Raw genomic sequence first — 12,398 nt, 5'->3', positions numbered from 1 at the left:
TTTCCACGACTGCTGAGTGTGCGATCGCATTTTATTGCTGTACTGTATGTTGACGCTGATGCATCCTGCATGGGACGGAGTCTTCGAGAGCCAGCTCTAATGTAATAATGTTGCTTTTATGCGTTACATTTGATATTCTCATATCACAAAATTGCCTCTAAATGAGGTATAATTTTGATATTTGTGTTTGATGTAGCATAAGGTGGGATATCCCATCTGAAAACAAGCATTTACTTACTTGGAATGCCAAAGGCAACCAGGCATACATTAAATCCCTGTTTCTGGCAGGCTATGAAAGTGCTTCCATCTGCAAATACTTAGCCTTTTTTTCTCAGGCTCAATCAGAGATAAAGACCATTGTGTTCCAGGTCCAGAAGTAAGACAATATCTCCCAAACCTCATAGAAAACAATTAGGACCCAGTAATTACACCATTGGCCTGGAATTCCAGCCAAGTCCTGAGTTTGGGTTCAGGAAGTCAGAAAAGGGAACGAATGTGAAAGGTGCCTGTCTGATGCAGTGTTATCTCACTACGCTTGGACTCTGATGGAGTAAGTTTGTTTATCAGCCTGGGTGTGATGTAATGTTTTGCTTTTGGAGCCCTCAGTTTGAATGTGATCGGCCAAAAATCCTCACAAGCCTGTGTATGACTGGATGACAGCATGGCGTGATCTCTTCCCATAATGTTCTCTCATTTATATTTACACTCTGCTGCTTTGGTTAATCCAAAACTTCAGACTGGACCTGATGATTCAGATGTGGATCGATCGGATCGACCAGCGAGCAGGAGGGTGATAACGCAGGTGCAGAAGAGAAAACAACTCTCTCATCTCCAATTAAAAATATAACAATGGCAATAACCGTGCTCTCAGTTTATAACGCACTTCCTTTCCTCTCCTGCACCTTGAAGCAGCACAAGCCCCAGAGTGCCCCTGGTATGGATTTTGTTGAGATCTGCAGTAAAGCAGACCGGCCTTGGGAGTCAGACATGGCCAGGGGCTTTTGGGGTGGCCTGGTGAGAGAACAGTGGAAGTAAGAGCAGGGCAGCGTGAGTAAATGAGCGGATCATACACATTTTCCACAGTCTGTGAAAAGCAGACAGGCAGAGGAAAAGGGATGGTGGGAGCAAAGGTATATGACTTAACACTGGAACTCCAAAAGGGGTCTTTAAAGATGTATGTATCCGGTATTAGCTATTTATGAGATTTTTGAGATCAAAAGCAATATGTTATTAATGTCCGACCTAGACAGTAGATTTCAAAAAGTCCAATAGGATGATAGCTGTTTGTTCTTTTATACAACAGATGTGCTTCGTCTACTGAGCCCTTTTAATTCAGCCTTACTCAAGGTCAAACAAGTGCTCACAGCCGTCTGGAAATCCACAAAGAAATGTGTGGAGATTTGCAGATGGAGCCACACACAGGTATTAAGATCCTGGATTTGAAACCTGCACCCACTGAAATACGAATGCAGCTTTAACTTCACTTGGCAACACTATAGCAACAGATTTAAGCACAATCCGGCCTCCAGCTTCGCCCGCCCGTGTGGCAAGCTTTTATTTCTCCTTAAAGCGTCAAATGAGGCAGACAGCGGTGGGGTATCAGGTTCTGTGCTGGCGAGAGGTTCTGCTCACGCGGCAGGATCAGAACAAAGCACCGGTGGCCCTGGATAGCATCCATGGTGCCGGAGAGTAAAGGCCCTGTGAATGGGACCTGTCACTTCCACTCAGCGACGCCTGTGATCTGAGCCACCCGGAACGACGCTCAGATAAGTGGCTAATCCCAGCATCCCTGTTGGCTCGACAGCCCCCTACTGCCATGACAACCGGAGGGGAATCTCCTCCAGCAACAACTTAATTGGATAATTTCCTCCCTGTTTGACTGTGTGTCCCTCTGCTTTTGTTAAGTAAAGTCTGGGTTGTCTGACTGTGAATGTGTTTCCTGACTTTGAGAGTGGGGAACGTCTCAAACAAGCATGATATTCAGGCAGCTTTGATGTGTGCCATCGTGTGTAAACAAGCAGGAAGGCTGGAGAAATTTCTCCAGTTGAAGGGAGGGCTGCGAGTTGTTCTTAGCTCACCTGGGAGTGGGAGCATGAAAGAGAAAAACAGCCTTTGGTTTCAGCACCACAAAAAAGTGACCACTTTAACTACTGTAAATATTTATTGTCTTTTGTGACACAAAGCCCAATGATTTATGTTACACCCAGTCAAGTCCTGGGTCCCGGCATAAACAGACACTCCACCCTTCTCCCTAGACTGCCGAGACATGGGGGCCAGTGCCAGGGGAAGTCATTATACACTGGGAGAGTGTGAGTGTGTGTGTGTGTGTGTGTGTGTGTGTGTGTGTGTGTGTGTGTGTGTGTGTGTGTGTGTGTGTGTGTGTGTGTGTCTGTGTGTGGTGGGCAGCTACTGTGGTCGAAAAATGAAAACAGCAGTGCTAGCATGGCACTTTAAGGGGATGAGAACCTGGTTCCAGCTGGATCCTAAAATTTCAAAACCACACAAAAGAATCGACCCTTACGTCGTACGATGACTCTTAGAATGAACACATTAAAACTGATTAATAAAGTGGAGGTATCTGACTCACCCTGAGGAGGCTGAAGGATCTTATTTCTTAAACTTCATTTTGAAGACAGAAGCAGCCTTATGTAAGCCTAATGGAAATCACTCCTGTTTATAAGTATTACTTGTACACGTGTATTGGAAGGCACACCTGCAGGCTATAAGACAGCAATGCAGACCAGAAGGATGCAGATGGTGGTAAATGAATAAGCTTTAAATAATGATAAAAAGAGGAAACAGAGAGGCCGGTAAAGGAAAGAGGACACAATGAAAGAAAGAGAAAAGTTGTTCCTCTAAACCATTTCTCAGTCCCAGCCTGCAAATGTTGGCCCCCACTAAGGGCCCTAACTTTTGTTCATTTCTATCAGATGCTGTATAATCACTGTGTGTACGTGTCTGTGAATCCATGAAAACCCTCCTTCTGTTTCGACTTACCTTCTTCACAGGCAGCGCCACTGAACCCAGGACAGCATTTCCACTCCAGAGAGGTCACTGTGCGGTACACCACTTTATAGGAAGGTCTGACCACGGTCTTGTAGCTGAAAAACACACACAAACTCTAAAGTAATCACATATACACACAGCTGTTGGAGGCTGACGTGAATTTTTTTTCTGCCTGTAAATATGGTCTAAACAATACGGCTTGCACATAGCAAGAACTGCAGTGACGTATAGTGAAGACAAAAAAAACCATGAACCATCAACAAGAAAAATGACTATAAAACACTGGTTTTGAGTTTTTCTACCATTAAACTCAACTATAAAGTTTAGAAAATGTGCAAAATCCCAAATAACACAGAATTTCTTGTGTGTTTTAATGTGGCTTCTTCACAGTACAGCAGCGGCATTACTGCTAAGGTCCCTTCGCTTTCTCACCTGCCTCCTGCACATCCCTGCGGCCAGCGGCAGGTCTGGTAGACCCGCTGGAGAACTGTCCCATTCTGCACTTGGCAAGTCACTGTCTTAGTGACCGTATGAGGACACCAGTTCCTGAAGGGAGAGATAAAGTGAGACAAACTCAGGAATTCAGAGTTTAGAATAAAAACAACAGCAGGCTCAATTCTTTATTTTTAGACTCATAGGAAAATCCCATTTTCAAAGTAAATAATTTAAGGAAGAAATAATTTAAGGAAGAAAAAACACCTTCAGACAAGTGCACCAACACTTTAGCATGCTCACAAAAGTAAATTAGCCATGCAGTCACATTCAATACATTGTTGTTGTCTTCCCGCGGGTTTCGATTCTTCCCTCACCCTTTTGTTTTCAAACTTCTTTATGGCGTTTACACGGTTTTAATCAGCCACGAGATTTTCAAGAGTGCATTGTGGGCTGTATTTACACTGCGGCCTCTCCTCTGTCAATAAACATCCGTTTGCATTTGACTCTCAGAGGAGGCAAAGTCCCTCAGGAGGGAGCAAAGAGGAAAACAAGGTCTCATACAGAGATCAGAGTTTTTCATCACAGGTTAATGCTGGGTCATGAGTGCACTCCCTTTCCAGAAAGGCCTTGCAGAACGTTATGAGGATTCACTGAGGATGTTAAATAAATGACCTGCTTATGAAAAGGTCAGAGGTTAAGATCTGATAGTGAGGATCATTTAGAGCAGGCCATATAAAGTGTACTCACACATTATTGTTTCTTGAGCATCTAGAAGCTAAATTCAATATTTTCGCTCAGTAAAAGGGTCAAATTATAGCACATTTGTGCCGCCATTAGGCTAAAAGTTACCAAATTATGGACAGGGTGATTCATTTAAGGAGACTGAGAGCAAATCGGTTTGTTTATTCCTCACCAACAGCTCAATGAGCCTTCTAACAGGAGTACGTATCTGTTCCAGATAACACAGGGGAGCACGAGAGGCCAGTATCATCTCATGCCTTTACTTATCAAATCAGAAAGATAAGATAACACATCAATCCCAAAGGAAAACACTGAATGGTGGTTACCCAGCTTTAATGTATGGAAAACACACTGAGGCTGTTTGAGCTACCATATGTTACTATAATTTTATTAAGAATGAAGAGAATAAATACCCTGATTACCGTCATATGGCTAAATCTGGAGGAGAAACCAGGACAACAACTACTATAGGCTGTGTTTACACAATCAATAGATGTATAGAAAGGGGGCTCTGTGTAGAAACCACAAAGGACACTCTGTGACTTGTAGCACAAAACTACACTTCGTGTGTTCTGCTGCCAATGTGTTTGCAAGAGTGGGAGGGTGCGCCCACCAAAGTCTGTTTGTCAATATGTGAGACCACATGTTTGTGTGTGTGTGTGTGTGTGTGTGTGTGTGTGTGTGTGTGTGTGTGTGTGTGTGTGTGTGTGTGTGTGTGTGTGTGTGTGTGTGTGTGTGTGTGTGTGTGTGTGAGAGAGACCGTTTACAATAAAGGAAACTGCCAAAGGCGGAGGATGCAAAGCAGCCCTGAACCAGCTCCCATTAACAATCCCCACATGTTGTGGTGGCCGCACACACAGACCTGAACCAGCTAGAAGTAGGCACCTCTGAGAAATGTCAGTGTGCAGCTACTGGCTCATTTTGAAAAAAAGTTTCTCGAGCCAAAAGAAGTTATAAATGAAAAATACTTGAGTCTGAGACAACATGTTCCAGGGACTATTAAAGTAAAAGGAACTGCGCAAAAGTAAGACAGTTTGAATTAATCATCAACTTGTCAAGAAAAGCGAGAAAAGTGAGTAGGGAATTCATCTGCCACACATGCTATTTAAGTGCAGGCCCACCCTTCATGTACATATCCATCAGCCGTAAGGCTACAAAAATGAACTTGGATCTATATGATTACCTATGATTGCTTTCCCTTGTCCAGAAAAAACTGTTCTAATCATCGGTGGAAAATTTCAGACATTGAAGGAGCTGTGGTCAGGTACAGCAGGGGAGGGGGTAATATCCTCCCCACCACTTATCCTCCAGACCCAACAGATAAACATCTGAGTTTCCCAGGCTGAGAGGAGGTTTCACCTGGGAACAGCTAAGATTGTCACCAGGGGGTACAGGGGTGGGGGTGTGGGGGTAAGTTTTACAGTCCCAGCTTCTCTCTTTGCATAGCACTTATGCAATTATCAAAGAGGAAATGCCAACCAGTGCTGCTTCAGTGAATGAAATAACAGCAGTTGACATAAAAGAGTTTACAATTTCCCAAATGGCTTTACAACCAACATCTGTATTACCTACATAACTTGCTAAACCTGATTCACATAGTAGTTATAAAGCAGCAAGAACAATACTTCCTGCACTGCAGAGAGGATGGAGATGTGATGATATATTCCTTTGAGGCCTAAAGATAATTGTATTAACTGGGTACAGGGAACATCATTATCTTTTCTGGGATGTTAAAGACAAAACATTAAAAATCTATCTTACTTAAAAAGTACAACACAATGGTCTATTGAATTTTGTCTGGCTTTATTCATAAAGCGACACAGGTGCACGGTGCACTCAGTCTCTCACTCTAAAATGTTTCATAGTCAACACCTTCCTCTTACTGCAGGCGCCCGTGTGTTATGAAGTGTGAAACCCACCAGCACCGTGCTGTTTCACTGGCAAAAACACCAAGCAGGCCCTCAGTGAGTATCAGGTCTCTAAGCACACATGGCACACTCTGAATGCCGGGCCCAAGCTAAATAAATCATCAACCATCTCTCACAGTCACACATAGCCACAGCCAATAGTTAAGAAAGAAATCCACAATCTTAAAGGGACGGAAAAATCCCAGCTTTGGCCCATCTGTTCCTCAACCTTACAGACGCCAAGACAGTGAAACATTGGAGGGAAACAAAAACGTGCTGAACAGTAAATGAATGCAAATGCTGACAGAGAGCTCACGAACTTGTCAAAAGCCTTATATGCTGTACTGTAGTTATTGCATTTGCCCTCATTTCGCCCTGTACACTGTGCAGTCTGCATCTTTCATGATCACACTACCAAGTTAGTGCACTTTCATCAGCAGACTGTGTGGGGAGGAAGAAGCTGGGAGTTAAGCCGTGCGAACTGCCAAGAGGGCTGATGGGGGCAAAACGCTGGTGAGACACTGGTGAAAAACATCTCAGTAACTCCCTTTCCATCCACCCATCCATTCACGTACTGTGGGAGGAGGAGGAGGGCTGAACAGTCAAAGATATGTTTGAAAACAGCATGGATAGGAATCTAGAGGAATTTCTCTGGATTTCTGTCTGTGGGAAAAATGCATGGGGAGGAACAAAGGACAAAAGACAGATGTGGCAAACAGCCAAACAGAGGAGAGGAGAGGAGGAGAGGAAAGGAGAGGAGAGGAGAGGAGAGGAGAGGAGAGGAGAGGAGAGGACAGGAGAGGAGAGGAGAGGAGAGACAAAGGTCATTTTATCATAAGGGTCACACAAGGGAACTTCCCATGGGAAGAGGGAAGTGGAAGGAAGGACAATTATGAAGCAGTGTTTGTCCCATGGGGTATAGAAGAGGCGTATGATAAATGTGGTGCATCAACAAAAGACAGAAAGAGAGAGCGAGAGTACGGTCACAGTGAAATTAATGAAGAGAGAGGGACACAACATTCCTGGAATCACAAGCTTCTAGGAAAAACAGAAATAACCAGAGGAAAGTGTAAAACAAACTGTTACAGAAAGTGGGAAATAAAACTGACAAGAGTTACATTCAGTTTGCATTTGATAACGGAGAATATTAGTTCTGCTGGGATGTCAAAGCAGCCGTGTGTTTTCCATGTGCAGAGGACAGTGAAGATCATGAAAGCACCTCAGTGAGGTCTTGACGGTCGGGGCTAAGTGACTCTTCACAGCAGCTTCAGAGGAACGAGCAAAACTCTCATTTGTCTTTGTCTGTTTTGAGTGTTCAGGCCCGGACACCTGTGAGCTTCGAGTGTGTGTCTGTGTGTAACGGGTATGTGCATCTTTAAGTGTCTGAGGCAGAAACGAGCTGCTCTGCTGATCATGAATGTGAATGTGTGGACTGATCACTTGCGGTGAGCCAAAGGTAACTAGGGCACTGGTTTAGGGCTGCAACTAACAATTATTTTCATTATCGATCAATCTGTCAAAAATCTTTTTGATTTTGATTCATCATTTAGTTATAAAATGTCAGAAAGTGGTGAAAAAGAGGTGACGTTTTCAAATGTCTTGTGTTGTTCTGCCAACAGACCAAAACCCAAAGAGAATCATTTACAATCATAACAGACTAAGGAAACAAGCAAAAAATTCACATTCAAGAAGCTTTTGGATTATTTTGTTGTCTATTTTCTATTTTAAAATGTAGGGCTGCAACAGATGACTATTTTCACTAACAATTTATCTCTTCATTATTTATTCAATTAATGGTTTGGTCTATAAAAAATCTGAAAATATTGACAGGAAAGATACCAAAGTGTTTGTCCGGGCACTAGTCCAAAAACCAAAGATCTTCAGTTTACAAAACAAGATAAGTAGCAAATCCTCACACTGGAGAAGATGACTCAGTTTTGGTTTATAATCACTTAATCTTTGCAGATCCACACTGATATATGGTCTCATTACCTGAGAATGATCCTGAACAATAATTATTAATGGAGCTGCACTAGTGGGGACTGCTTCCTAATAAATATGAACAATTTTCCTTGAGCCCATACATTGACTGAACTTATCTGAATGGTCGAATCTAAAGCCATTCTGCTCTAAGCCACCCAGGGCTCAGCCTGCTGGAATCTGTGTCATCTTCATTCCCATGCTTTAAGAAAACGTGGATATGGTTAAGAGGGGTGAGGAATGAGGGCTGCCACAGGGCTCAGACTGCCTGTCAGACCATGACAAGTCCTCTGAGGGAGGATAAAGAAGAGGGCGAGACGAGAAATAAAGAAGCAGCTACCTCCGTAACCCCTCAGTGTACTGAGCTCATATAGTTGTTAAGAATGCTAAGGGTGAATGAACACTTTATCAGCTCTTCTGCAGAGCAACCTCTCCAGTCAAGAAATTACTCAAGAGCTGTTAATCCCCTTTGATTTGGGTAATCACTGTGTGAAGACAGGTTGGTGCGGGAAGACATTTGTAGTGAAGGTTTTATCGGGAAAGAATCCTTTCCCAGTCCGCTGAAATTAATATTTATTTCCTTTTAAGATTAAGTTTCTGTCATTGATTTTCAAGTTGCTAATGCCCCTGAGAGAGCCTCCTGTTCTCTGAAATCCCACTGCCACTGTTTTGCTTTGTTGACACACCATCAGGCCAGACAGCAGGTGGACTGCTACTTTCAGCTCCTCTCATGTCACCTCAAACCCGCTGACCTCTCTGCCTCATAAGACGGTGGCTGACTCAAACCAACAGCAGCTTCCCCTCAGTCTATCCTGCCGTTCCCCCACTGCCACTGACAAACAGCAGCAAGCCTACTGTAAACTCATCTCGCCCTTCCCAAAACAAGCCCAGATGCAGTGGAGTCACAGCTGCATGTGTTTGGTAAACATGTCCACAAACCCTATGGCCATGAGTGAGTGACAGGGGGAGTTGAGCGAGGAGGTGAGGCGACAGAGCGAGGCTGGGAGCGCTGAAAGCCACCTGGACACACCCAGAAGAAAAGGGCCTCATCATGAGAGGGGGGGGTTTCAGCCTCCGGCCGGGTTCAGCCCACACACCGCAATCTGCACACACACTCACAACCGTAGCATAAATATTTGTAAGATGGGGAACGTCCTCTCATCATGAAGCACTGGCCGCTCTTCTGAGCTAAACATCGGGCCTGTCCAGGAGGGAAGCAGAGCTGGTTCACTCTTGTCTGTGTGTTTAGTCTGGGGATTCTCCTTCAGAAAACTCCCTTGTCAACAAATTCATTTTAGAGAAACCAGCTTTTCATTCAGTGGTCTTTACTTAAGCTATCAATCTTGTGCACTTTATTGCAGAAATAAAACCATTGCTCGGTCATTCACTATCTAAAACTCATTCAAGATGCATCTTGTCCTCCCGACTGGGCTCCACATAGGAGCAGGTTCTATGTAGACAGACCTGGGGACTAAAGGTGGTGCTTTGAAGAGCACCCTAACAGCTGAGCAGGAGCAGATGTTGCTGCTGCTGCTGCTGCTGCAGCTGCAGAGACAAAGAGCCCACATCCCACCTCAGAGACAGTGGAGGTGCTCTCATGAGCCACACAGAGAGAAGGGGACTGAGCTGGGACAACAGCGGGAGTCAGCAGAGTAATGTGTGCAGCCAGCACAGGAAAAAGGAAACCAACTGTCAGGAAGACAATAAGACCTGGTAGATGGATGGAGATGGGAGTAGCTCTACAGTCATGCATTGACGAGAAGTGAGGCTATTCGTTTAAAAAAAAAAAATAGCCTGTAGAAGCAAAAAAGGTTATTGTGTGCATAAAAACATTTTGAGGATTAAAGTAAATAAATAAAATAAAGTGACTATAAGTGGATGCTTCCCTTACCTTTTCTGATAGACTGAGGTGTGGGTGTGAGAGGCTGCTGTCTGAGCTGAGTAGGTTTTGTACAGCCCCGTCTTCCAGGTCCCGTCAACAAACGTGGTCAGCCAGAGTATCAGCACAGTCCAGAGCAAACTTTTCCTGCAAAGCGCGGACACGCTCTCCCGTTGGCGCGGTCCCATTTCCCTGGCATCAAAAGTACAGCCAGAAAAGTTTTGCCGAGCCCAACTTCCCCCGGTAAGAAAACAGACCGGTTGGTGGATCCAGCTCGCGGGGGGAAATATGTCAAACGGCAGCGGGTCGGCGGGAGAAGACGCGCATCCTATTCACTAAAGTAGCAAACACGATTTATCTCTGGCTCACGTTTCTTTGTATAAAAAGAAAAAAGGAAAAAAAAAGCCTAAAGTCCTCAGTGAGCTAAAGAAAAATGCCGCCTCATACACTCCTGCGTCTCGCCTGTGTGTTCCTATGACAGAGATCCGACATTTGAACATAAACCTTGAATAGTGTGTGAGTTGTGAGCGTGGATAAAAGTGTAGCTGTCCTCCTTTCTCTGTCTTGCTCTGCCTACCTCCGTCTCTCTGCGCGCATATCGAGCCGAGCTTTAACAACAGCGGGCATGAAACCAGTTTTATAGTCTCCTCGGGTCTTTTAAAAGCACAGCCTGCTGAGTCTTTTTTTTTTCTTACCCTGCCCCGTTTAAACCTCTCACAGAGGACAATGCATGCTCAAAGCGACGGCACATTACGCATTGCATTTGCCCTAAATGAATTATGGACTACTGCTTCTTCTGAAATCACTGGAGCTGTGCCCGTGACGAGGAATGGTTATTTGGTGAACACAAATGAATATAAAAGTAATTATGACAAATTATATTTCAAGGCCAGGTTGATCAATCAACATTACCACTATCTAGCTATTATCTATCTGTTGTATTTAAAAGCTTATTAAGTAATCTATCTATCTATCTATCTATCTATCTATCTATCTATCTATCTATCTATCTATCTATCTATCTATCTATTCTTATCTAATATGTTTTTGCCTTCAGCAGCTGTGGTCTATAGCCTCTCAATCAAAGCCATCAGTGTTCAGGAGGACAGTGGCAGGAGAATAGTTGAGGTTACTGTAACCTCCCTCTGCCCATGCATGTGGGACATGTAGGTTTACAGTGTAAACAGCCAGTAACCACAGGGCTGCGGTCCTGCTCCAAACTAAACACCTGGCACTGCAACCGAAAACTGGGGCCCAAGATGTATATCTGTGGCTGGGGTGACTACACCTCTCAGGCCCCATGGGCTAAAGCTGCAAGTCTCACCAGCTGCAGCACACAAAGAGTAGGCTACTTGTGCAGCTGGCTGGGGTGCTGTAGTTTTGGTAAAGTTCTCAGCTGATGAGAGATGGTGTTAACACTGTGACACTCTCAGAGGGGCATTCAGACTGGCACCAGTCACTCCCAACACCACAGGGAGAAAGCAGCAGACGGTGCATGCACTTGATTGGGACTGAGTAAACCCACCTGCTCTCAATCTCAACAAACGGAAACTGTTTGGGATTTTGGGGGGGGGGGGTTGCTGGAAAATGATGTGTCAGAGTTTTTTGTTTCAGGGCACCATTGGCATTTTTACGAGGCCACTCTGTGCAGGCAACGGAGCAAAGCAGGAACTGGAGCAGCGTAGGGTTAATGTAAATCCCTCCAGTCACGAGCAGCTGAAAATAATTTGACCTCTGAGGAGAGACGGGGGTTGGTTCCATTGAAAGGATTTTTTTTCTTATCTCTAATTTCTTGAGTAGTAACTCTTCTGCTTCCATAATGTCCTTCCGAGCTGCATTACCTATTGTCTGAGTACTGAAGATCCCTCCACTCATACAAACAGTAGGTTAATTAAGCAACGCACTATTCTTTCCCTCTTTTCAACAGCGGAACACAATCCCTCCCTTCCTGTGTTTGGTCATAAACATGTCCTGATCTTCACTCTTTATGATAGTCGTAGCATTTAAAGCTGGGGGGGGCTGTCTAGCCTTTATCCACTGCCATTCAGAGGGGCCCTTTTAGGCTGCACAATACAGTATTGAGAAGCACCAAAGTTTTCTCATATGAGGGTAGCGACTTTTAAGATCTTTTAAAAAGAATTAAGGACATTTAACATATTTTCATGTTACTGGTTATTTGCCTTATGATAATTTCCATCCATGCTTTATTCAAACCAGCACATCCCTGATTACAGCTGCACTCTAACAACTCAGGCTACATAATGTATGTTGCACAGGTTATTGCTCAAGATCATTGCAGTTTTTATTTCTGTGTTTCACTGACCTCACTGCAACACCAGCTGCCAGATCCTCCAGGGACTGTCTGATTTCTAGAGTAAACTTCACCTGCTTTGGCATGCCGACCTCAGCAGCCTCGATTACTCAGGGCTGCACTAGAAAATGTTACGATA

The 12,398-nt window shown here is 44.3% G+C and overlaps 1 protein-coding gene across 3 annotated transcripts in view; it reads right to left on the bottom strand.

Annotated features, from left to right (window-relative positions):
* emid1 (EMI domain containing 1) overlaps positions 1–10,688 on the bottom strand; it is a 52,549-nt gene extending 41,861 nt beyond the window's left edge. Inside the window, exons 1-3 of one of the 3 annotated variants that reach the window (XM_056377121.1) lie at positions 9,961–10,688; positions 3,439–3,552; positions 2,998–3,101 (exon numbers count right to left, since the gene is read on the bottom strand). In XM_056377121.1, the coding sequence (XP_056233096.1) occupies positions 2,998–3,101; positions 3,439–3,552; positions 9,961–10,136 (394 nt within the window). In that variant the 5' untranslated portion in view covers positions 10,137–10,688. The remainder of the gene's footprint in view (positions 1–2,997; positions 3,102–3,438; positions 3,553–9,960) is intronic. The other 2 variants (XM_056377120.1, XM_056377122.1) reach the window with 2 other exon arrangements.
* Between the last annotated feature and the right edge of the window lie 1,710 nt (positions 10,689–12,398).

The sequence above is a fragment of the Seriola aureovittata genome, chromosome 5 (assembly GCF_021018895.1).
Source record: "Seriola aureovittata isolate HTS-2021-v1 ecotype China chromosome 5, ASM2101889v1, whole genome shotgun sequence".
Taxonomy (NCBI): Eukaryota; Metazoa; Chordata; class Actinopteri; order Carangiformes; family Carangidae; genus Seriola; species Seriola aureovittata.
The sequence above is the reverse complement of the archived record's forward strand: the minus strand, read 5'-3'. Positions and strand labels throughout refer to the sequence as shown.